This window comes from Diorhabda carinulata, chromosome 1 (assembly GCF_026250575.1).
Source record: "Diorhabda carinulata isolate Delta chromosome 1, icDioCari1.1, whole genome shotgun sequence".
In the NCBI taxonomy this organism is placed as follows: Eukaryota; Metazoa; Arthropoda; class Insecta; order Coleoptera; family Chrysomelidae; genus Diorhabda; species Diorhabda carinulata.
This window is the reverse complement of record NC_079460.1, coordinates 29,917,740-29,941,665: the sequence shown is the minus strand read 5'-3', so window position 1 is coordinate 29,941,665 and position 23,926 is coordinate 29,917,740. Positions and strand designations below refer to the sequence as shown.

Genomic DNA, 23,926 nt, shown 5'->3' with positions numbered 1-23,926 from the left:
TCTATATTTATATTTGGACGTACTACACCGCGAAGTAATATGCACGGTTCTATGGTGAACTTCCATAAAACTTTTATTTTTGTAACTCAATCCAAAACACGACAATCATGTCCCATTTTGATTCTAGAGAATTTTGAGAAATTAAATCAGTTTCATTTATTTATTTCAGAACATATTTCATATATTCAAATTTCTATTCGGATATCTTGTAAACACTTTTGATGTTATTCGTGCACCTCTTTCACATTCCTCAAAAGTGCTAGTTTCGGTAAATAGCATTCTTCCTAATGATTGAAATTATGCCCTTTCATTATTTTGTTAAACATTAGAAGTAATTTATTGTTATTTGATATGAGTTTAAATTTCACTCATTTTATTACGTTAAACTGATATCACAATTTTTTTGATACATATACTACACCATTCTAGTACTTATTAAAAAACGTCATATATGGGTTTGTATGCGCTACCGCAAGAGAAAATCATTCTAGAAACTATCTCCTTTAAAAATAAATGTTGCTGCATTTTTTCGACTCGATCACATTGAATTTTACAAATGAAATATTTCTAATCCATTTCAGTAGAAAATACGGCCAAAAAAATCAATTGAGAAAATGAATAAAACTGTGAATGAAAAAGAAAACAGGAATAATATAAATTAGAATTGGCTTTAATTAACAAACAGTTTTTTTTAAACAATATATACTTCATCTAAAATAATAATAATAATTCATCAAAAATATCGTATTAACAAAAATATTTATTCTATTAAAGCTTCTAATTTTGATAATTGTAAATTTTCCATATAGAAGTACTGAAGCCTACCCTGCTGCTTTCTAAGCCTAAATACGTATCCTACACGTTTGCTCAGGTGTCGGTCCAGTTTGTGATTTATTCAGGAATGTCAGAACAGGTTAAGTTTGGTTAGGTTATGTTGGAAACCGTTTTTTAATAAATATTAACCTCATAAATTTCATACCTATCGAACAAACAAGATAATTTTCCTAAATCAGACAACGTCAATTATATGTAAAATTATACTGTAAGAACTAGTATATCGCATTTAATTCTAACTTTTATTTAAAATGTAAAATGAGCATAACTCTTCATCCAATACATGTTTTTCATCTAAATTATAATTTATTGGGGTTTGAGTAAATTATAATTCGTTTATTTTTTAAATAACTAAAATGTGGCAACATAGAAAAGGTATAAAATCGAATGCAGAATTATTTGGTGAAAATAACAGAATTTCATCAATTTTGTTTTTATCGACCTCTGAAATTTCTCATTATTGGAATGGCATTTATGAGGTAGAAACAACCCCCACACGAACATATTAAATCAAATTAAATTTGAATAATTTGTCGAAAAGTGACCATTTAATGGAAATGCAATGTTATTTTTTATTTCATTTGCAATTTCAATTAAACGTATACCATTTTTGTTTAAAACAAAAGCCATTATGAACCGCATTTGAATTTCACGCCACTAAATTTTGGTATTTTCCTTAAAAAGTAGGTATTCATTTAAATGTATACAATCTAAAGATATTAAACCAAATTGTTCACTTCAACAACTTACCAAATAACAGGGCACAATAAATTTTGAATTTAAAAATACTCCTTTAAAGAACTGTCAGAAGTTCATTTCTGCAGTTATGAATTGCCAACACCAATTCAATGCATCAAAATTCATTTCAGTAGTTATGAATTGCCATCACCAATTCAATGCATCATTCTCCAACAATTCTAAGGACAATTATCTTGGATAAATGACGTGATAAATCTTTGTCTAAATTTATTTGTTGCCACAGTAAGTTAATTTGAAAATTTTAATTCGTGTATACTTTAAACTTGAAGCCTATGCTACTCATATTCATGACGATCTTTGTTATTGAAGAATTCTTCAAATTCCCTGTTAATTTTTGTAACATTGGCAAGTTAAAAAGTTATATAATAGGATGTAAAATTTTCCACACATATATTAGTAAACTCTTGCCTGATACTCTTCTTACTCTTTCTATCTTTCAACTTTTATACATTATAACTGTCTATGAAAAGTATCAAATGAAGTTGAAACAGTTGTTATGGAAACGTTCAACATGTTCTTTCGTTATAGTTTCTAATTACATCCCATATAAACTTAATTCTTTTTCAATTTTCAATATATATTTTTCTATTGGATACATGAGAATTTCCAATTAATATTTGACATGCTGCAATATGTTTCTCATTCGTTCATGTTTTGATAGGAGTTAGTAATAAAAACAGTTTAAAAACTTATCAGTTATTATACACATTTTAGACACTTCCTTGGAAATCTGTTAATTAAAAATGTTTATCGGTATCGGAGAGTGAATATATTGGATGTAGCAATGTTCTTTTATCTGCTTCTCACCGGAAGGTTACATCCCTGATATATTCTACTTCCACATATCGAGATTTTCGCAGTATGTACACCCATTATAGGCGGTCTGATGTAATTAACAGTTGTGGGAAACATGAATGTGTATAATTATTAAATAACTACCTCTTCAAAGGATGGGTTCAAGCCAGTGGAATAACCTATAAAATCCGGGGGCAAATTAATAATATTCCATTATGTTTCATCTAAATAATAGAATGTTTCCCTCTGTTTGTAGCATTCTAATTGGTTTCTAAAAATAATCGATGTCAAAACTTTCCTAAATATGTTTTTAAACCAAATGATAGCTTGTCTTATTACAATATTAAAAAAGAAAGAACTTAACATTTGAACAGAATCATTTATTTCAATTTGTTCCTTCACAGGTTAACTGTTATTTTAGGGAAAAAATCAAAAAAAAACACATAAACGAGCTCGGACGTCCAGCGATGTTGATGATAAGCGACACTAATTTTCTTGTGTTATCTGTGTGTTATCATTTATAAAAAATTGGAGCGTTGTAATAAATCCACAATTATAAGAACTAATTTTAATAGTGTGCTTTAGAATTATGTAACTGAACTTATTCTCAAAATAAATAATTTATTTGGTATCTTTGTCCATCAGTTTACTTATCTTATATTTGTTTTGGTTTGTTGTGCAATCGAAATCACCAAAATGAAATGTTCTGAACAAGATAGACTTCATGTGAGTCGCTACCCAGACAGATTACAAATAGAAGACAATTCAAAAGATGTTTATTTTATCCTTTTTCATCCATTGACGTCCATTCATAAGGCATCCAAAGACAGCAAATAATATTTATGTGTATAATATAGTACATACAAAATGTTCAATATGTTTGAAAAACAAGGGTTGTCAGAAAATTTTTCGACGTAACAAAGAAAAATACATTTTTTCCATAATAATCTTTATTTTTCAATATGCTCTAACCTAACCTTTTCAAATTATAGTTACCGACTTTTTATTCAATATAGGCTATAACGTCCTCGTTTCATGAAAATCACTCTCCTGTAAGTGAAACTTTGAGGGTAGAAAACAAAAAAAGTCGCTGGAAGCTATCTGGTGAATACGGTTGGGGGTCAAAACATTCGAGATGCAATTGTGTCAGAAGGTGCGTTGTTCAGATGGAAAATCACTTTCGTTTTCTTCAAATACGGTCGGCTTTTGCAATTTATTCCTCCACTTTGTCAACCAATGATTCGTAACATCGTAACAAAAGGAGAACTACACTTCTTCAGCTGATGAAACCGTCTTTGTCTTTCCGTAGCAAGTTCACCCTTTGCAATCCACTGTCTTAACTATTATCTACGGTTATGAATCGAAGCAAAACGCGGCACCCAATGTGCGGATTGCTTACATATGAATAATGCTTCAATTTTTATTTGACAAATGACGATAGTGTTTTCTATCTCTTCAACCTTGATCTGACGATCATCCAGTACCATTTGATAAACTGATTATATCGCTGGTTAACGCTGTTTTTGTCGGACCCAAACGGTCGTCATCAGTCTAGCCGATATGGCCAAGATTGAATTCACTCGACCAAAATTTTACGGTTGTAAATGACATTGCACACTGTGTCCAATTCCTTTTTCATCTGTGTAGGCGTATAGCCTTTCAAAAACAATTATTTTTACGCTTGGAAACTTGTAATTTTTCTATATACTGACATTTTCAGTCACAATTATTCACTATATGAATATTGATACTCAAATTGTATCATTATTAAATATTATAGCACGGGACAGCAAGAAAGCTAGGGCTGGGCAATTATCAAAAAATATAATCGATTATATAAAATAACCGATTATTTTCGATTAATCGATATTTTTATATTTTTCGATTATTTGATTATTTTCGATTAATCTATTACCGATTATTTTTAAAAATATATATCGATTATTTTTCGATTAATCAATTATTTTGCCCCCCCTAAAGAAAGCACGGTTGCTACATTTTTTTTCTAAAAGTGCGAAGCTGAATATACAATTTCGTTTTTTTAGTAGACTCTTTTTTTATTTTTTTAAAAAACTAGGTTGGAAATTTTTGGGAGAATACATATTATAAATTTATTGACTAACATTGATGAAAAAGTAATTGAAACAACTGTATATATTACTATAAACAACGCAATTTTGAGGAGTTCTAAAAAATGATTTTTTTGAAGTACCTTGTAAAATTGAAACTTTTCCGCATTTTATACATAGTTTAGAAGGATTATTCTATATGTACCTACTAGCATTTTTCAAATGTATTTAACACACTTTCAAATGTTTACTCAAGCTGGAAAATATAAATGCTGTTTATTATAACAGAAATTAGCTTATAATATATGCTAACCTTTTCAATTTTGATGCGTGACATTTGTAAAAATAACGATTTTAATTTATTAATGCCTTTCAAACTGCGTGTGTAGCATTCTCAGACTAGTTATGTAAAATATCAATGGTCTCTTCAAAACTCACTTTTTTAAAAACACTTTTACGAACTACGACTTACAAGAAATTTAATTTTTTTATAATTTTGGTTTTGTTAATTTATATAAAAAATATTTATGACAGGGCATCGAATGTTCTATTGAAAGTGTTGTGTGTCTATAGTTCTTTCATTTAGATGAATTAACAAAACTAGAAATAATTTGTTCAGTCTAATATACTGTAATCATATTTCACTGATTTTTTTTGTTGGTTTTTTGAGTTAGCAAAGACCAGCATCCGATATAATTTGTTTATAACGTAAACTGATATATATTCTGTTCAGTGTATCTTAATGAGGTTCAGAACTCGTATATTAGTTTTGATTGATCCGCTAACGGATATTATAACTCCTACATATTATTGTATATATATTTATTCAATTGGTTTCAGAAACTACAAACAATAGGTGAAGATTTCTGCGGTCTGGACGTCAACACACCTTTAGGTGGAGAACATGCTTTGTCAGCTATGCCAGTTCTTATTTTCAATACTCGTTTAACAGCTGTAGTTGCTACCTCTACTGGAGATTTCACCGTTGTTTTCATTGGTACATCTACAGGTCACTTGAAAAAAGTAAGTACTATTCTGCGGTACCATAATATAAGAAACATTTGAAAAAATATTCGTTACTGCTATTGCCCATCAAAAATATTGTAGATACATTAAAATGTTGATGATGTTTCCAATAACTGGTCAAAGTACATGAGTCAATATTTAATACATAGGAATAGATGATATTATAACACTCATCACCCACACCTAAAGACGTTTGAGTTCGTTTGGGTGTGGCACAAGAAAATTCGATATTATAGGTGGTCGAGAGTTATGTGACAACTTTATATATATATTTAGTGCTGCTAGGTGGATAAAAACGTGATAGGCACAAAAACAGATTCAATTGGGCAACTATTTTGAATCGGATCGTGAAAAGGAAGCAGATGATAATGACATTTAGCAGGCTACGATTACTAAATAATTTACTATTAATAACAAACTTTCAAAATAAAACGGCAAATATCCAAATTAGTTTCTCCATAAACATCATTTATATTTTGTCCGATTACTTTCTCTCTTTTACATATACCTTGGCATGACGCGGCCAACAGTTCAATGCATATTAGACTTAAAAGTTTTTTTTTAATATTATTGTTATCTTCTAATGTCTGATGTTTAAAACCTGTTTCTCATTCACTATAAGATTGTAGTTAGTTTATATCCTCGTTTAACTAAGCCAAAATGAATTAATCTTTTAGATAGGTAATGGCAGTTACTAATTGCCCACCAGTTATCTTTGTTAATTACAGTTGTACACCATCTTGTGCGAACTACAATTCTTATATGTCCTTTATAAATTATGTAAATTAGAAAATACGTTATCTGCTATATTACCCTAATTTTAGTCTCAGGTAATCCTAATAAATTTGAAGCATCGCGTCAGGAATGTCGCTTCATTCATTCATGTCAATATGAGCAATAAACTATGTGAAGCTTGAATAATACGTCATAGGAATAAATACAATGAAGAGACAATAACACAGATCAAAATCATTATGTCTATGACTACCTTATTTTCCACAATTCAATGACTCTTCTTGTCAATTAAGTGAATGAAAAATAATCTAATAAATAATATTTTAGTCTGACATTACGATACTTTTATAAATACACCTCTAGTATAAGCTGCTGACGAATATGAAAAAATATTCGAAAGCTGGTTGAATTTCATTATGTGTATTAATTAATGGCTGTAATTGTAATAATCACGTTATAGTCCAAATTGGATATTCGGTTTTTCCAGTCCTGCGATCGAAAAATGCCGATCGCACAGCACAATTTCAACCATTAGTATCCTCTAATTTCACTTTGATAAATTAACGAGTGTATAAAATGTATATGTATAAAATAAAACAATATTGGAATATTTTTTTGTTCGAATATACTCTGTGTAGAACTTAGAACATAGTTGGATCAAATCATATACTAATAATTTTTTCACTGAGGACAACATTCTTATCATTTCAAAAGAAATATAAATAATTCCTATCATAAATCGAATATAAAAAAATCACCAATCCTGGTGGACCTGATCATCATCGCTGAAATTCATAAAATTATTGTTAGGTTATCGATCCTTAATAAGTGTGCGTAATTACAAATAATGAATCCGGAATTTTAAAGTATATACCAAGCTTAACGTAATCATAGCAGAAATTTATTGAATCATTTTATCGTCGTCTGTCCATAATAGTACAAAATCCAAACATAAAAAATATTAGAAATGACATTTTGCACTAATATTAAAATGTGTCAGTTTCATATTCACATCAGAAGAAAAATTTCCTCAAATTTTGAGATTCAGTCGTGAAAAAAATATTAGTGCATTTTTAATACATTAAATCCACGCAAATTCCTTTCTACAAAGGCAAGATTAAAATTTGTGTAGCTTGACATAAGAATGAGAGAGTTGCCATGTACATCAAGTTCATATCAGAAAACGGGAGCTTTCTTTTTAAAATTTTGTATTTTTCCAATAAAAAATTACATTTTTCCAATTAAATTTAATTGTATCTGTTACTCACTTTATGTTTCCCTAAGATATATGCAAACCTAATTTGTATCGGAACTATGGGATTTTTACTCAGCAACTATATCGCGTGTATGATGCCTTTTGATTCATGATCTAGTTTTTCCTGTAAGCCTAATAAAAACGCTGAATTTAAATTCTATTCTATTGTATCTAATAATTGAAAATTAATTTTATGGTCAAACAATCTAATAGTGTAAATCTCAATCGTAAAAAATTCTAGTACACTTCCCTACAGCAGGGAAGTGTATGTCGAGTCCACAAAAAGAACAAATATTATTAGTTATTGCGGGTTTGTCTACTTGCCTTGCTAAGTGTAACAGAATGTCTCCGGAAAAAAGATGACAAAATTATCACCAAACTAGCGGTTTCGATGGACCTATCGAGATGTTGCTATATCATATCGTGTTGTGTGACTTGTACTGCAATAACGATAATGCATATGAGTCGTGTGTGAATATAAGATGGTAGAGGAACATGAAGAAGTCCCACTGATCGAACAAGACGTTACACTGCTATTGGATATTTTAATCGATTACCCCGTCGAGTTTATACGAAGCAGTATGACAACTAGGTTCTATGTTGATGATGTCCTTCACATCACTCCACTGCGTTACCTGAATATGAGTTCATAAGTTTATTTAACGCAAGTAATATAACGCACATTTAAAGATAGCACGTCGAAATACGGAATTTCTTCAAGAAGCTATATTCAATGTTCCTCCATAGAGAGTTGCTTGGAACGATGTGACACGTACATTGACTTCTTTATGTATCGAGCTACGAGGCCGCCAAACACATTATTATATTTTGTTCTGAGAATATTAAGGTTCATATATTATGCCACTGTGTATATAATATTGCTAAAACTGTCTCTCACATAATTGTGTTAACCTCATTGTTTTTATGAGTAGGGGAATTGTCTTGACTGAATCAAATCTCCTCTTCGACGATAAGAAGTGAACTGTAGCATTTTGTGAATATGGAATCTGTACGAAAATGTTTCACAAATATCTTTGATGAATATTTTTTTATTTCGAATCAACGGTAACCAACAAGATGAAGAAACATACTTTTTTATTTCGTAATGCTTGTATCAACGGGTCAAAATAAAATTTAGACTACACCTGCATCTCTAAAAATTTACAGAAAACATTTAATATCTGGATAACGGTAAAGTTTAGGTATAGGAAAGTATACATGAATTTGCCTTATTTTTTACCCCTGCATGCATTTAAATAGAAAAAAAGAAATTTGATATTGTTATAGTGAAACTTTGAACACTTTTTGTACACACCCTGTATCAAATAAAAAATTTTCAACATATACTCAAATACGTCTGACCTTGCTAAAAGCAACCGAACCATTTTCATATCTTTAAGGGTAAAAAATAATTTAGAATAGTCAAATTTTTAAAAAAAAAATTAATAACTCAAAAAGTATACATTTTTCGGAAACAGTTTTTTGACGAAAGTATACTAAAATTTTACATAGATTTCAAAAAATGCATTAATATACAGGGTGTTCCATTTAAAATATAAAGTTACAGTTTTCATGATTTTACTATAAGTATTTTGCCATATACAGATAGTTTTATGAATTAATTGATTATAATGACCAAACGCCTGGACTGATTTTAGTGAAATTCGGCTCAATAGCACTTGGGTACTATATCTCCAGTTTGTTATGTTTAACCTAGATCAAGCCGTTAAAAAATAGAGGCTGTTAGACAATTTTTTAACGGTTATATTATAAGTTTTGAAAAGTGATAAATTTTTTTGAGGATTATTCGGCATTAGCATTTACTCAGCTCAGGGACCTGACACTATTAGTGTCAGGTATCAGTGCTAGAAGAGTGTTGATAAGGGAACTGCACGTGCACGGTTTAGTTCGGTCTCGATCATGTTTGTTTGTCAATGGTTGAGCTTGATCCAGCTGCTTAAAAATGGTGGCCATTAAAGATTAAAATAACATTTCTAACCCTTAAAAATACTAACTTTTTGAATATAATATAGTAACACAGTACGTACATTACAACAAACAATATTTATTAAACACCTTTTTCACAAAATAATACGATTGCTTACAAATAATGTAGCCACATTTGACAGATGAGTTGTAAATACTTTTGTCTTGAAAAATGTAACACTTATTTGATTACGGATCCGTAGCAAAATTTGCATTTTTCCATAAACTATTCGGAAATTTAAATGAAATAAGTTTTTAAATAAAAAATGCATATAGTTTATGAAATAAGATTTTAATTTATTTTTATATATAATTTACATTCAATTTAAAACTAATATATTAACATTTACGAAAGTTCAAACTGATTTTGATTTTCTTAAGTAGGCTCCGGGTCGATTTTAGCACCAGTCCCCACTAATTCTTAATGCAAGGCTAGGTATATGGTAGTCCTTTTTTTACATAAATGCAGGTAGAGCATTTTTTGCAGACGAGTGCGGCTCTTCAAAACTTTAAGAGGCCTCTGGAATGGTTGGCCAGACTGGTAAATAACTAAACTAAACAAAGCTAGTGGCTTGCAAAGTGCATTCTTAGTGAGTGGAATATTCTCCATGGCTTTATTCTTAATAATAAAAAGAACACATTCATTAATGCTGTTAAGGTGCGATTTTATGTCATAGAGAAGGACAATAAATGTTTGTATTCTTAATATAATAGACTGATCATCATCTGGATTTCTACCAACCATCAACTGTTCGTAAGTTGCATTAACATTTGAGAAAACCATCCACACCTTCCTAGCTCTTTTTAAAATACTCCATGGAATGCTGAGACTGTAACACATCATGTGATTGAATGGAAAATGGGAAAATTCTTTCAGATATCTTGAGAAAACTAAAAACACAGAACATGTGTAGGAATCTTTCTTGGATGTTTGCCGGTACCAAAATCAATTCAAAGCTCTCTTATATTTATTAGTTGTTTAAAGGCGGATTCAGCCATCACCTCGACATCTGATTTTACAGTACGTATGTTGATATATTCATGGCCATTACCATCTCATGCTTCACGTGAAGAAGAATGCGGCCATCTACTTCTTCGTGCCACGAAAGTTACATTCTACATACATTAAACTCTGCTACTGTTGAAATAACTTTTTCTTCAAATTTGCACAGGAATTGGAATAACTGTGCTTTGTCTACGTACAGTCGTAGAAATTGCTCGGAATTGTCGTAGATGGTATTAATTTGATCATTTACTTACAATCATTGTTCCATATATAATATTTATAATAAACTTTTTAGAAGTTATTAGGAATTCTAATGATAGTTAAGCTCGATGAAATGAAATTGAAGCAGCTATAAAGAGGAAGTATTTAACATTTAAATATAGTGAATTTCCAAACAGGATTTTTTGTGATTGATATATAAGATACCAAGGTCAATAAAACTGTGAATACAGTGTAGCTACACCCAGAGAAAGTTCACTTGTTTAGTTTTATTTTTAATAAATTTAATAAACACAAATATAGTGTGTTAATAACCATGCAGTTATTCAAGAGAAACTAATATTGTTGATTTGTTCAGACCAAAGTAATTATTTTCAATTGTAATTCTTTCATTACCACTTTTTTATTTTGATTTATGATCAAAAGAGGAGCGTCTATTCGACAAACCACTTATCTTTATATTTATTTTCCAATTTTTCCTCTTAGGGAAGTAGTCATCAGTAATTCAACATTATCGATCTTTAGAAGTAAACACGTAAATGTACGGACTAGTGCTTATCCCACTAATGGTCTCAATATCAGAAAATACCGGATGTTTCAAAATGAGTACCGGGGTTTTTAACGCTTCATCACATTTATTAAATTAAAAGTACAGTTATAAGTGATACATTAAATGAAAGAGCAACTTGAACAATTTTAAATAAAAATGTGCGATATGCGAGTGCTTGCCAAATGTTGATATCAATATCTCTCAAGTACAGCTGCTTCCATTTGTCAATACAGAAAAGTTAGTTGGTTGGGGAAGCTCTTATACACAATCCTTCATTCACCCAGAAGAGTAGAAATCGTACGGCATTAGATCGAGTGACCATTTAAACCATGGAAAACAAACTCTTTGCAGCCAATAAAGCAGTTGCGTACAGTACGTTCATCGGCAAACGGTGCACCATCTTGATTAAAAGTGAAGTTCTAAGGTTCATCTTCTTCCAACTGACACAAGAGCTTCAACTTCCCACTGGAGAGTCTCGTTGCACTTGTACCATTACCTGAGGATTCGCATCCACACATCATGAGTGTTCACATGTCAATTAAGGTGAAAGGTAAATTCGTCACAGAATATGACGGAATCCAGAAAATCTTCATCGTCAAAGTATGTAGGAATTGATTAATGACAAATTAATTTACTAACTGTAAACGAGCCAGTTAGTGGAGAAATGATGATAATACACTTTTAAAAAACGAAGTTAATCCGCTCATTATGTGAATTCATATGTCCTCAAAAGTTTTCATCGACATGGAACAAGATTTAGCAAGCGAATTTGGCATGTCAACTTTGTTTTGTAGGCTAGACTAGAGCCCTTAACAAATAATAAGGACGTAATTGTGACACTGATTATACTGGCCGTATAGTTGTTTTTAATTGCTAATTTACGACACTCACACACTCTCAGTGTAAGAACATTGGAAATTATACAATCATCATTTGATATACCGGACTAGTGTAGTAGAAAGGTATAGAGCTAGTAGAATGTGTGTTCAATATACCTATTCCATCAGTTCCAGAAATTCAAAATTTGAATTAAATTAGAATCCAAATAAAAGGCTGTTGATTTAAATATAATAAAAAAGTTACATTTTTATATTAGAACACACTAGCAAGAATGAAAAACATTACAAAAACATCTCATGTAAAACTTGTTTTAAATGTTGTAAGAATTGGTTACATTGAGCAATTCCACTAGCTACTTGCAGCGAGCTCACACTCAACTAATCCCATTCGTGGAATAGTGATGACGAAACATCACTCAGTAACCTACTAGCTAACGTCTGGTAACCACTGCTATGTACTCGACCAGGAATTTAAACCACACATCATCGTTCGGAATAAGCAGAAGGAAATTTGCTATTAATTCACAATTTCGATTTAATTCTGTTCACTCATGGAGCATTTTTTTCTCAAATTATTATGTGAACAAACAGAATTTCCGAATTTGGTGCGATTAGACTCGAAATACAAGTATACCCCAAAAAACTAACCATTTGGTGCACTTTATAGTGTGATAATGGTCAAAACATTATTACTAACTATGATGTAGTCGAAAGGCAATAATGTTGCACCAGGGTAACGCCATATACCACCCAGCGACCAAACAATTAATGTACATTTTCGGTACCAATAATTTCATGAAATGTATCTGCTAAGTAGTCACCTCGTTCACGGGACTATACAGGGACAGTATCTATAGAAAATTTTAAAAATAGATTATTCAAATATAATTTACTTTACAATGTTTTTCATAGAAATAATAATTCTTTGTTTGTTTTCAAAAGATAACGTCTTCGTAAATAATCACAGATTTCGGAAAAATGAAATATTCAAATACAGTGGAACCTCGATATATCGAATCCCATGGGGGACAGGAATAAATCTTTTTTTGGAGGATTTCGATGTCTTGAGGTACAACATATCAAAGTGATTTTCAGCAACTTTCGATATGTAGAGATTCACAGCATCGATAAATCATCAAAACCTACAATCTTCAGTTTCTATAACATTTCATACGTCCCAGGGAATATAAAAAATCATTGAAACAAACAAATTACTTTGAATAGCATATACGTTACACTATAATAATTTCATATATAATTAAAGACAAATGTCATACGTAGACTAGGTATCCATATTGTAAATACTGTACTCCTAATTTAATGGTCTTGTTTAATAATAGTCCATTGAAAAAAATTCAAAAACTAAACATTTTATCGTTTAATGCAGATATAATTGAATTACCAGGCCATTTCCTCTCTTCATTTGAAGAAATTTTCACAACATACTACATCGCGCATCATGAAGGGTGGAAAATGGAACCGTTATCTCGACATCGCTGTCACCGACATCCTTAGTTTTGTCGGGTATTTGGATAAACTGATGGGACGTCTGCCTCAAACACACCGCTTACAGGCAGATAACCATCAACATTTACAAAACCTTCCATGTTATTCCTTTAATGTTTAGGGCTTTTGTTACCATGTTCCAGTACTCTGGATTTTTATTTCCAGTATTAGGCTCAGCAACAACCATTATTTCACAGCTTCTTCTAGTTAAAGCCTTTGCCTTCTGATGAGACTTGAAGTTCTAAATTATACTCTGCTCTGTTGCTTCCACTTTTCACACACATTTATTTAAATAAATATTTCATTTCTTTTTTGAAGCTCTGAAACCAGCCATTACTCGCGCAGAAGATTGATTGATCCAATTGTCTAGTAACTTCAATTCTTTTTTCTTGGTCCACTTATAGCCAGATACAGCAAAGTTTCAACAACTGCAAAACGCAGTTTTCAATGTCAATGAACTCCAGACCTTCAATCTCATTGATGAATATGCATGGTTTTCATATTTCTTCTTGTACTTCAGTATCATACACCGAACTCTTTTACGATATTCTCTAAAACTCAAATAATAAAAAAATTGTCATAGTCTGAAATGAGGGCATGGAATGGATGCTCCGCTTCACAATACAAGTGAACATGAGTGTGGATTTCAAGTTGCAACATGAACGGTTTTTATGTATCTCTATCTAAACTAAGATATATAAAGATTTTTATCCATACCTTCTATATATACAGATGATTTTACAGTCTTAAAAACCACCAATAATGATTATATTCTGATTTTACCGCAATTACGATATCTGAAGTTGAAATTAGCATTGTAGAGATAGACAAGTTCAAGGAAAATTGAAAAACATCGATAGAGGAATGCGATATAATGAAGTTTTTTATATCCAGATTCATCTGTCCTCTTTTTACAAGCTATTTAACTTGCGATGTATATAACCATCTTGTTCGGGTGAAACTCATTTTGAAACAGATATCCAATCAATTGAGTCGAAATTTTGTTTACACGTTTTGTTGAATGGTCAGCTATGTCTCGTCATTTTATATTTAACATGGCTGAACACCCAAGATGGCGGACTAGTTAAATTATACATTCCTAAAATATGGGTGTCAAATCAAAGGTCTTTCTGAGAATAAGTTGAAAAATAAGATGTAACTCGGGAACACACTAATAAACGTGTGAAGCCGTTAGTAAAGTGAAAAATAAATTGAAATTGAAAAACATATTTAAAAAACAAGCTGTTATTTAAATATACAAATAAGAATAAAATGAACAATTTTCATATACTTTAATGTCAATTGTTAACGTCTTTACACATTTCATAAGATCGCGAGATTTAACTGTGATTATAAGTAAATTAAATAATATGATTGATGCTATTTTTTTGTGTCATACAAAGTAAAGAAGAGTATATACTTAAATCTCGAAGCAAGCTTTAATGTTAACATAAATTGTGTAAAGATGCTATAAGATGGCATTAACGAAAATGTTTATTCTATTCTTTTAAGTACATTTAGATAAAAGCTTGTTTTTTAAAAAGTTTTTTTTACTTTTAACTTATTCTTACTTTCAATGTAAAGAAAGATATAATAAATTGATTACTAAGAGATGTGACTATGCACTCTATATATCTAATATTTGATTCATGATTTAAAAATTTATTTATATCATATATAACTTAATAAATAGAAAAACTAGCAAATTCCAAAAACTTCGAGGTGTTTGTTCGATTCGATTTAAGTTTTATTCAAGAATATATTCAAGGAGACATCATAAAGGAAGCAATAATTAGTATGTCATTTCAGTAACTGTCAGCAAACCGATAATGAACGTATGTATATTCGTCGCTGTTAAAAAATATGTTTAAAATTATAGCCATTTCCGAAAGAATTGGAAGTTATTATTCAATGACACTGCGTAGTATATATATTTCGAAATACACAGGTGCTCGAAAAGTAATGTATGAATAATGTAGCAAATTAAAGAAAAACTGAAAGTTTTCACTCCTTGTTTCCATTTTATAAAATAGTGAAGACTCATTTCATTATTACAATATCATATTTGAAATTTGCTATTTTTCCTATTTTGAGCAAAGGTTCGACTATATTAACCTCGCTAGTAGCTCTGTAGTACTTTAATGTCGTCATCGACAACGAAACGATATCGACTAGTGTAAAAGCGGTCTTATTCGTCGATATATGTGATATGTCACTTTTATTTTATCTTAAAAGTATATTTTCTTGCGTGTGGTCATTCCAATTATTTGTGATACTTAATTCACTGGAGAATTTTTAGTTAAAATATATACTGCTATTTTAACTTGAAAAGGGACTCACATAAATTCCATTGTTGAATATTTCATTGAAGCTTTTCTATACTTTCGTTTGGTAAGTAATAGAACGGGATGCCTGCTATACAGTTCAGTTAACGCCGTTTGTGAACTAAAAGAATAAATAATGATAAAATTTTTATATATTCCCAAATTTGGGTAATAATTCAGGATTAATTGTTATTCGAAATAAATATGAACAAATGTTTATATCTCTGTTATTCTGTTATTTTTTCTTAACAAACCTGTTTTCGTTGCTTGGGTCATGTTCTGATTCGTAAGAATTTGAAATTAAAAAAATGATAATAATTTAAAATTATACTATATGGTATTAATACTGCTGATATTAGAGATAAGTTTAAAATACAATAATAGGTGATCAAAATACACATTTTTTCATGCCATTAAACAAATCTCCAACATCTGTTTTGACTCTAAAGTAGATAATTAAAAATTTAAATTCTGCAATGACGTCTTTAGGCCTACATGCTTTCTATTTTTGAGTTAGGAATCATTGAAAACTGAATACGTTCTTATTAGTCAAAAATAGTTTTTCGTTTTGTATAAAAGCAAGTCACGTTATGACCGAGAACACAAAGAAATCCCCAAGAAGAATGAGAACAAAAAAAGAAATAGGGGTTGCTGATCAGAGAAGCGGTATCTCAGTAAAGACAGCTTCAGCAAATAGATCCACAATTCTAGTTGTGATATATCTGCTAAAATATTGCCGGTTTTTATGAGGGCTGAAAAACACCCATAAACAAACTGCAAAATACAAAAGGTCTAAGGTGCAAGATACTACCCTAAATAAAAAGAACAGATAGACGAATACGTTCACTGAGTGGTGCGACTACTCAACAATGAACATATAGAATCTGATAGGGAAGGCTTGGGTTGAAAGTTTTTCCAGCATTCTTCTTTGAAGGATGAATTCTGGAAAGGATATGTTTTATCGAGTGTGTACCTATGCTAGGATTGCTCTGCATTTGTTGGTTTTTGTTACACACTGTTTAGTTTTAATATATCCATTTAATATAAAATCTGTCACATACATTATGTATACTATAACTACAATTTTATGAATCTCACAAATCTTACTTGAAACTCTGAATAATGAATGAGAAATATTATCCGTTAGCCAATAAATATTTCCAATGTAACATACAATTCTTCAGTTCAAATTAAATGATTAATTTGCAGTCAGATTTTATTCACACTCATTTTCAGTTTATTGATCCCTGAATAGACATACAATTTTTTGGAATAGGTCAAAAATATTCAGTACTATTTTAATAGATATATGGATGAGATATAAAACATACAAAATACATATAAAAAACATACATATAAAACAACTGGGAGATTTCTCATTAAGTTGGCTTTAATTGTAAAAAAACTACTAGAATTAATGATTCGGTTATACATACACTAAATATTGTTGATTACTAATGTAGTGCGATTCTGTTGCGCATCTTCCACTGGTATTTTTGTTCTTTCTCTGTCCTCTGATTTCCGTTAGTAACTCTATTTATTTTATTTTATTGGTTTAATTGACATTTCATATTTTTTTCAACTGTTCTGAATGAATCTTTGTTTCACAATAGTTTCTAATAATTGCGTCTACTCACTCTGATTTTTTTAAGTAGGAATTTCTGTTTACTACTATTTACTACTACCACTACACCAACATTCACAATTACAATATCTGATGCGCCTTTAGATAACCAAGTTATCGTCTTCAAACACTGATGTAAACTATAATTTAATTAATTTTCAAATAGGGATAACCTACTTCAGCAGGAAAATTTAATAAACTATAAAGTTGACTGTAAGGAATAGGTAATTAGTCAATTGTTACTTATAAAAATTTCAAAACTTTCATCCAACAGGCTGACTCTACAATAGAAGAAGTGTACATGCGCTAAACACTAGCAACCGATGGCAGTTACCTTCTGTTAAGAATTTAATTCCTCTCGCTACTGTATCAAACTGTACAAATCAGTATAGCCGTATCTTAAATTGCGTGAGATGTGAGAGGAGAGAAACTTTTTTTTTGAAATTTCACGTGCAATTTGGTAAATCACTACAGAACCATAACTTATTGAAATAATTGTATGGCAGAAATGTTTATCTGGTACATCTATTTTTGAGTGATTAACGTTCTCAAGATGGTCGATACCACGTTAGAAATGAATGACAATATTGAAAAAACGATTCGATATGACTTTCGATTAAGTATTTGATTGCTGAAACTGTAGGAATTTATAATGAATTGGTACAGAAGAACAAGATCTGACACATTCAGTATTTGTGGTAAAGGGGTTTCCAGCAAAGTTCAGCATCTCATCGTTTTAGTCTATTTTTATGAATGAGAGTGATGAAATGATGAAGCATTCGTAATTTTGACAGGTTCGAAATCTTTTTCTATTGTTCTGTACAGCTGATGGTTATGAAAGACCAATAAAACCCCGAAAACTCCTATTAGCTCAGGTAAATTCATTTTAGTTTTTTTTATTTTACACTAGATTTTACGCCTTTTAATTTATATATATATATTTCTTCAGGTGAAATCTGAGCATTGAAACTGTAAGAAGAAAGACTTAAAACACTGTTACATATAATGGAGAATTCTCATAAAATAGTGTAGAGTTGGAGGAGGTGAAGATAGAAAAAAATTTAGATTTAGAAAAATATTTTACAGCGTTTATTTAGTAGCCAATGATGAACAGTATGCTCGGCGATGATTCTTCTGTCTGTTCAGCTTGATGTTTATTAAACTTAACATCAATAGATTCCGTAGTCTGTATATACATGTATATAGCACAAATCAAGTTTGTTTTGATCTATCTTCCCTCTCTGAAGACGATTACTCGGTCATCCAAATACGCCTCAGTCAATGCGAATATTGGTGGAAGTAAGCAATGCTTCACAACTCTCTTATTTATCAGTAATTTTCTACTATGAAATACTCACAGCTCATCTGTATTTGGGCTTATTCTAAAATTTATCTCTATCGATTCTCAAGCTCTCTGTTCAGTAGTGTTCTCTTACGGATATTTTATCTCAGTTGATATAATAGTATCTCACATTGATAAAATATAGGCCAACTGGCGTCTTCCATATAAGAGAAATAATAACTAACAGTAAAAATGTCAAGGTTGATTATCCATTAAAAAGTATTTTAACAATTTCTAGTAGGAAATAATATAGAATATTAATTAAGGCTCCTGTCGTATTTGTGAAGAAAACATCACATTTTAGAATTCCACAAAAAAAGAATGTGAAACATTTACATTTAATTAATTTCGGTTTTTTTAAGTTTTTAAAATGTGAATGTTTTTATTGATTACGTTTAATTATTTACTCCTTACATTCGAAATATATAACTATAAGTTCAATTTATATTTTTATTACATATACATTTAAGACCTTACAAATAATTCTTTTGTTAATAATGTATTATTTTCTTCTATTGCTTAGATTCTTCACTATTCTTAATGAGACTTATTTAATAAAAAATCCAATTTATCCAATTTATCCAAAAACCAAATTACGTTACAATTTATTACCTTATTTGCATCCGTCCTATTTAGGTACTTGATTTGGCTAAACTTTCTTTTTCCAAACTTTAAAAATGGTGGAAAGCGGTTTTAGAAAAATGAAGATATGAAAAAATAAAAGCGTATTTTGCGGAACTTCCGAAATATTGTTTTTCTAATGGTAGATTTTATAGTCGTTTTGGCTTTCCAGTTGCTCTCCACTAATATCTAGAAAGATATTTTGTGTTTGATTCTGCATCTAATTATTCTTCCATCGTTGTTGTTCAACAACGTCGAGTCGTTTTTTTATGGTAAATAGTTATATAAAATCCATATCACATTTAATTTATGGTAAATTTATTTATATATATATATATATATATATATATATATATATATATATATATATATATATATATATAAAAGATAATTTGTTTTTTTCACTGTAAAAGGTTAATACATAAATTCAATTTATAATTGAATTTTGGGTTTTATGTTAGCTTTTTATCATTTAATATAATGACAAATATCAATTTCTATTCCATTTTTACACTTCATTATAAAAACTTTTCAATGATACATTGGAAGATAAAATTGAGCAAATTAAAACAATTTTTCAGAAAAAGATTGAAATAATGAGATTTTATACATTTTTCGCATTCTTATAAAATAGCTTCCAAGAGTCTAAATTAAATAATACGCTGCTTTTCTTGCCGAAAGTAAATGGAGTTTAATTTAACTTTCATAATTCTTCCGTTGCTTAAGAGTCGCTAATTCTAGTTATTTTTAATGTCTCATTGTTTTTTATCAGCTTACGAACCTAACCTTGTATTCAGAATTGTGTGTGAGGAGAAATTAGATGGATTGTTCAAAAAGAATGGAAAATAATCAGTTTTATGTACATTGTTGATTGAGATTTTCGTGCAACACTTACAAACAAATTTGATTGGGGAATGCTCTTTCAAATAATTATAGTTTATTAGTTGAAAGAAAGAGATAAATAAATAAAAGGAGTCTTGTTAGGCGTCTCGATTTTCCTGCGAATGATATACCATGAAACAAATCATTAATTCATTTGTGTGATGGATAAAAACTATTGCATCAATCAACCCTGTTCTGTCTTAGGTAATTTGTGCTTCGCAGCGAGGGGCAACTATTTCCTTCTAAATTGGTTTAAACTACCTATTTTCAAACATTATTAATATGCTCTACAGACCGTGTAGGAATAAGGCAAAAATGGCAAATGTGACAAATATTTACAAATATTCTTTTAGCCCCATGTATTAAGCAGTTTGGTAATAATAAATCGAAAAATCCATTGTTTCCAATTACCGTCTCTAGGCTTCTCTTCTATAAAACTTCACCTGTTTCTTGTTCTCTCTTTATTTAATCTCCAAACGTATGCCTCTAATTCTTTATTAGCTTTTCTTCAGTGGTTTTACTCCGTAGATTCCTCTCAGTATCTTCTTGTCCTATGTGTCTTCATCGGTCTTCTTCGATATCTATGTCTTGCATATGATGCCGTTTACATTTACATTATAATTATCCTTGACACCTACTTTGATTTTATCAGTACTCTTATGCCATATCGGATTAATTATGCTTAATGAATAACAATGATCCTGTTTAATCCTCATCCTATTTGATACGAATAGAGGAGAATGAGAAAATGAATTATGTTCAAACTACTTATCCTGACTAAAGTTCATTCAGAAACTATTTAGAGTAATAAATCATAATCACGCAGATTAGGAGAAATCTTTTTCAATTAAACCACTGATATATTTCAAAAACTCAGCATTTGACCATGAACTTATTTAAATTCAAGTATAAAGTGATGTTTTATGAAAAAATTATATTTGTTAAACTCGACAAAGCTCATTGAGATGTATAACGATATTTTATATTATTCACCCAGTAAATATTTTTATGGCACACTTTTGGTTGGTTAATCAGGTTATTTTTTGCAACATTTGCTCAAGAAATTTTACAAGAATATTGTAAAGATAATAAACCTAAATAAAGAGTAAGAGAAGAATTTTTTGCACACAATATTTCTCATTAATGTGACGTGGAGAAATAAATGCTAAATTGACTTATAGGAGAGAAGACTGAAGATTAGGTTTACTTTATCTATATTATCATACTAAAAAACTATTTTTGGCTCGTACTGTAAGGTAAAAGAAATGAACCTTAGACTGGTACTTGTGGTACTACATTATATTTTGTAAGACCCAAACTATAGAAATTTGCATTCGTATACCATAGCAATTTTTTAAATAATAACTAATAAATTATAGTTGAAAATATTTTCATAAGCGTACTAAAATGGTCAATATCATATTATCTGTCAATAACATGTGATTTTCATCCATCATTTTCTTTTGTTTTAACATCGTTTCGAATATAAATAGATTTTATCACTACTGTAGTAACTGTGGTGACTGTAAAAAAATATGCTTGATATTTTCCTATCTATTGAAATCAATATTTTTTTTACTTTTAGGTAGTCGTAGAGTTGTCAAACTCCGCTTTGGAATATGGAGATTTGACTGTCGAAGAAGGGTCTCCCGTAAATCCGGATTTGCACTTTGATTCACAGTCTATGCATCTATATGCGATGACAGAGAAAAAGGTAATGCGATTTGTATAAAATACATTAAAGATTTTTATATGGAAGAGTCACATATAACTTCAATATCATTTTGACAAAATTCCTTCTACCAAAAAAGTTGATATTGCAACTGTTACATAATAAGAAACATGCTAAGCTACAAAATTATATTATTCTATAAAAATGAAATAAGAGTTGCGTATATTCAGTTGAATCTACCAGAAAAGAATGAATTTTTCATCAATCGATTACAACCTATTCTACAACTTATTAAAAAAAAAATAACAATAATAGTTGTATTTAAATATTCGACTATCCATTGTATCTAAAAGTTCTCGACAATCTTGTGCAGTAAAGCCATGTCATATCTATCATTGCTATCAATTCTCTTACTGATAGGAAATTCTAATGATGGAATATTATTCGGACGGCTCTTTTCAGACAGTAATGTGAAAACATCTGATGAGAACTAGCAATGTTAGACTCAATCGACAACGACCTGATTTAATCAGTCAAAGGTTAAGATGGTCAATCTGCTCTTCTAACCATTTCTGTTCAACCTCACTACATACAAATTTTAATTATCGAGCCACAAATAATGATTTAAAGTATTCCCTTTCAAAATAATACTGCTTTTTCTAATTCTCGTATTATTTTATATGAAGGAAATAAAAAGGCTGGATGTTTTAAAATTTACACCCAATACATCTGTCTCTTAAAGTTTATAAACTGCCAGTATAACAAAATATTTCTCTCTCAATATACACATAATATCTACTTCGTTCTTCAATTTTCTTGGTTATGTAATATAAATATGTTTTGTTTTTTTCTCCTCTCAATTATATTTCTTTCATTTTAGTGTTTATTTGTTAATAATAAGAAAATTTGTACATTAGCATTTTAAAGTACTTGTTTACATATAATTTAGACGTTCTCATATAACATTAAATAATTAATTCATAATTGTAATTAAAAAAAAATTAATATTGTTGGATCAAATTGATTGAATTTCGACATACAAATGTTAGTTCCAGAAAATGTATATATATACTTTCACTTTCGAAAAGCAAAACAGTGCAGGGTGTTATAGTTTGGAGAATCGATATTTAGAAATTGAATGCCTGGAATATTTTGCATTTTGATACTAATAGTAACCAAATAATCAATCATTAACACCAATATCTCTACTCAACACCTAAGCCCTAAGTCCTACATTTTTCTGAAAATCAACAGAAAAAACAATCCTCTACTATTCTTTTGAAATGGCATTCAAACTGTAGTTTACAGAATGAATACTAATTTTTCGTTAATTAATTAACGATACTAATTATAGTCAGATTTAGCTGATATATTTCTAAAATTGTATTACCATAATTGAATTACTCCACAGGTATCGAAAGTCAAAGTGCAAGAATGTACCGTTTATAGAAATTGTTTAGAATGTCTAGGAGTGAAAGATCCCTATTGCGGTTGGTGTTCCCTAGAAAATAAGTAAGTTTTGTTTAATTATTAGACAAACGTAAGGTTTTTATATGGAATTTCTCAATATCATAGCTTCAATTATTATTATTATAAATATTATTACAGAAAAATAAGATTGTACTCAGGAATTTCGACTTTTACTTCTGTTAAAGTTTAGAATTGTCTTCATCAAAACAGTTAATATTTAGACTAATTCAGTTGAATATTTTATCAACTTGTCAACATGTCAACTCCATGTCAATATAAGGAAATATAGAAGAATCAATGTTTACGTGCTTCCCGGTTTTCTTTGAGCATCACTGACTATTGTATTGCTTCAAACTTTCAAAACTTAAAACAAAATAATAATCTCAGTACCACCTAGATATTTGCTCAGTTA

The 23,926-nt window shown here is 29.9% G+C and overlaps 1 protein-coding gene across 8 annotated transcripts in view; it reads left to right on the top strand.

Annotated features, from left to right (window-relative positions):
- LOC130901278 (plexin-A4) overlaps window positions 1-23,926 on the top strand; it is a 267,727-nt gene that overhangs the window by 214,673 nt on the left and 29,128 nt on the right. For all 8 annotated transcript variants that reach the window (XM_057812546.1, XM_057812565.1, XM_057812512.1 and 5 more), the window contains 3 exons: window positions 5,298-5,480; window positions 21,958-22,086; window positions 23,456-23,556. In XM_057812546.1, the coding sequence (XP_057668529.1) occupies window positions 5,298-5,480; window positions 21,958-22,086; window positions 23,456-23,556 (413 nt within the window). The remainder of the gene's footprint in view (window positions 1-5,297; window positions 5,481-21,957; window positions 22,087-23,455; window positions 23,557-23,926) is intronic.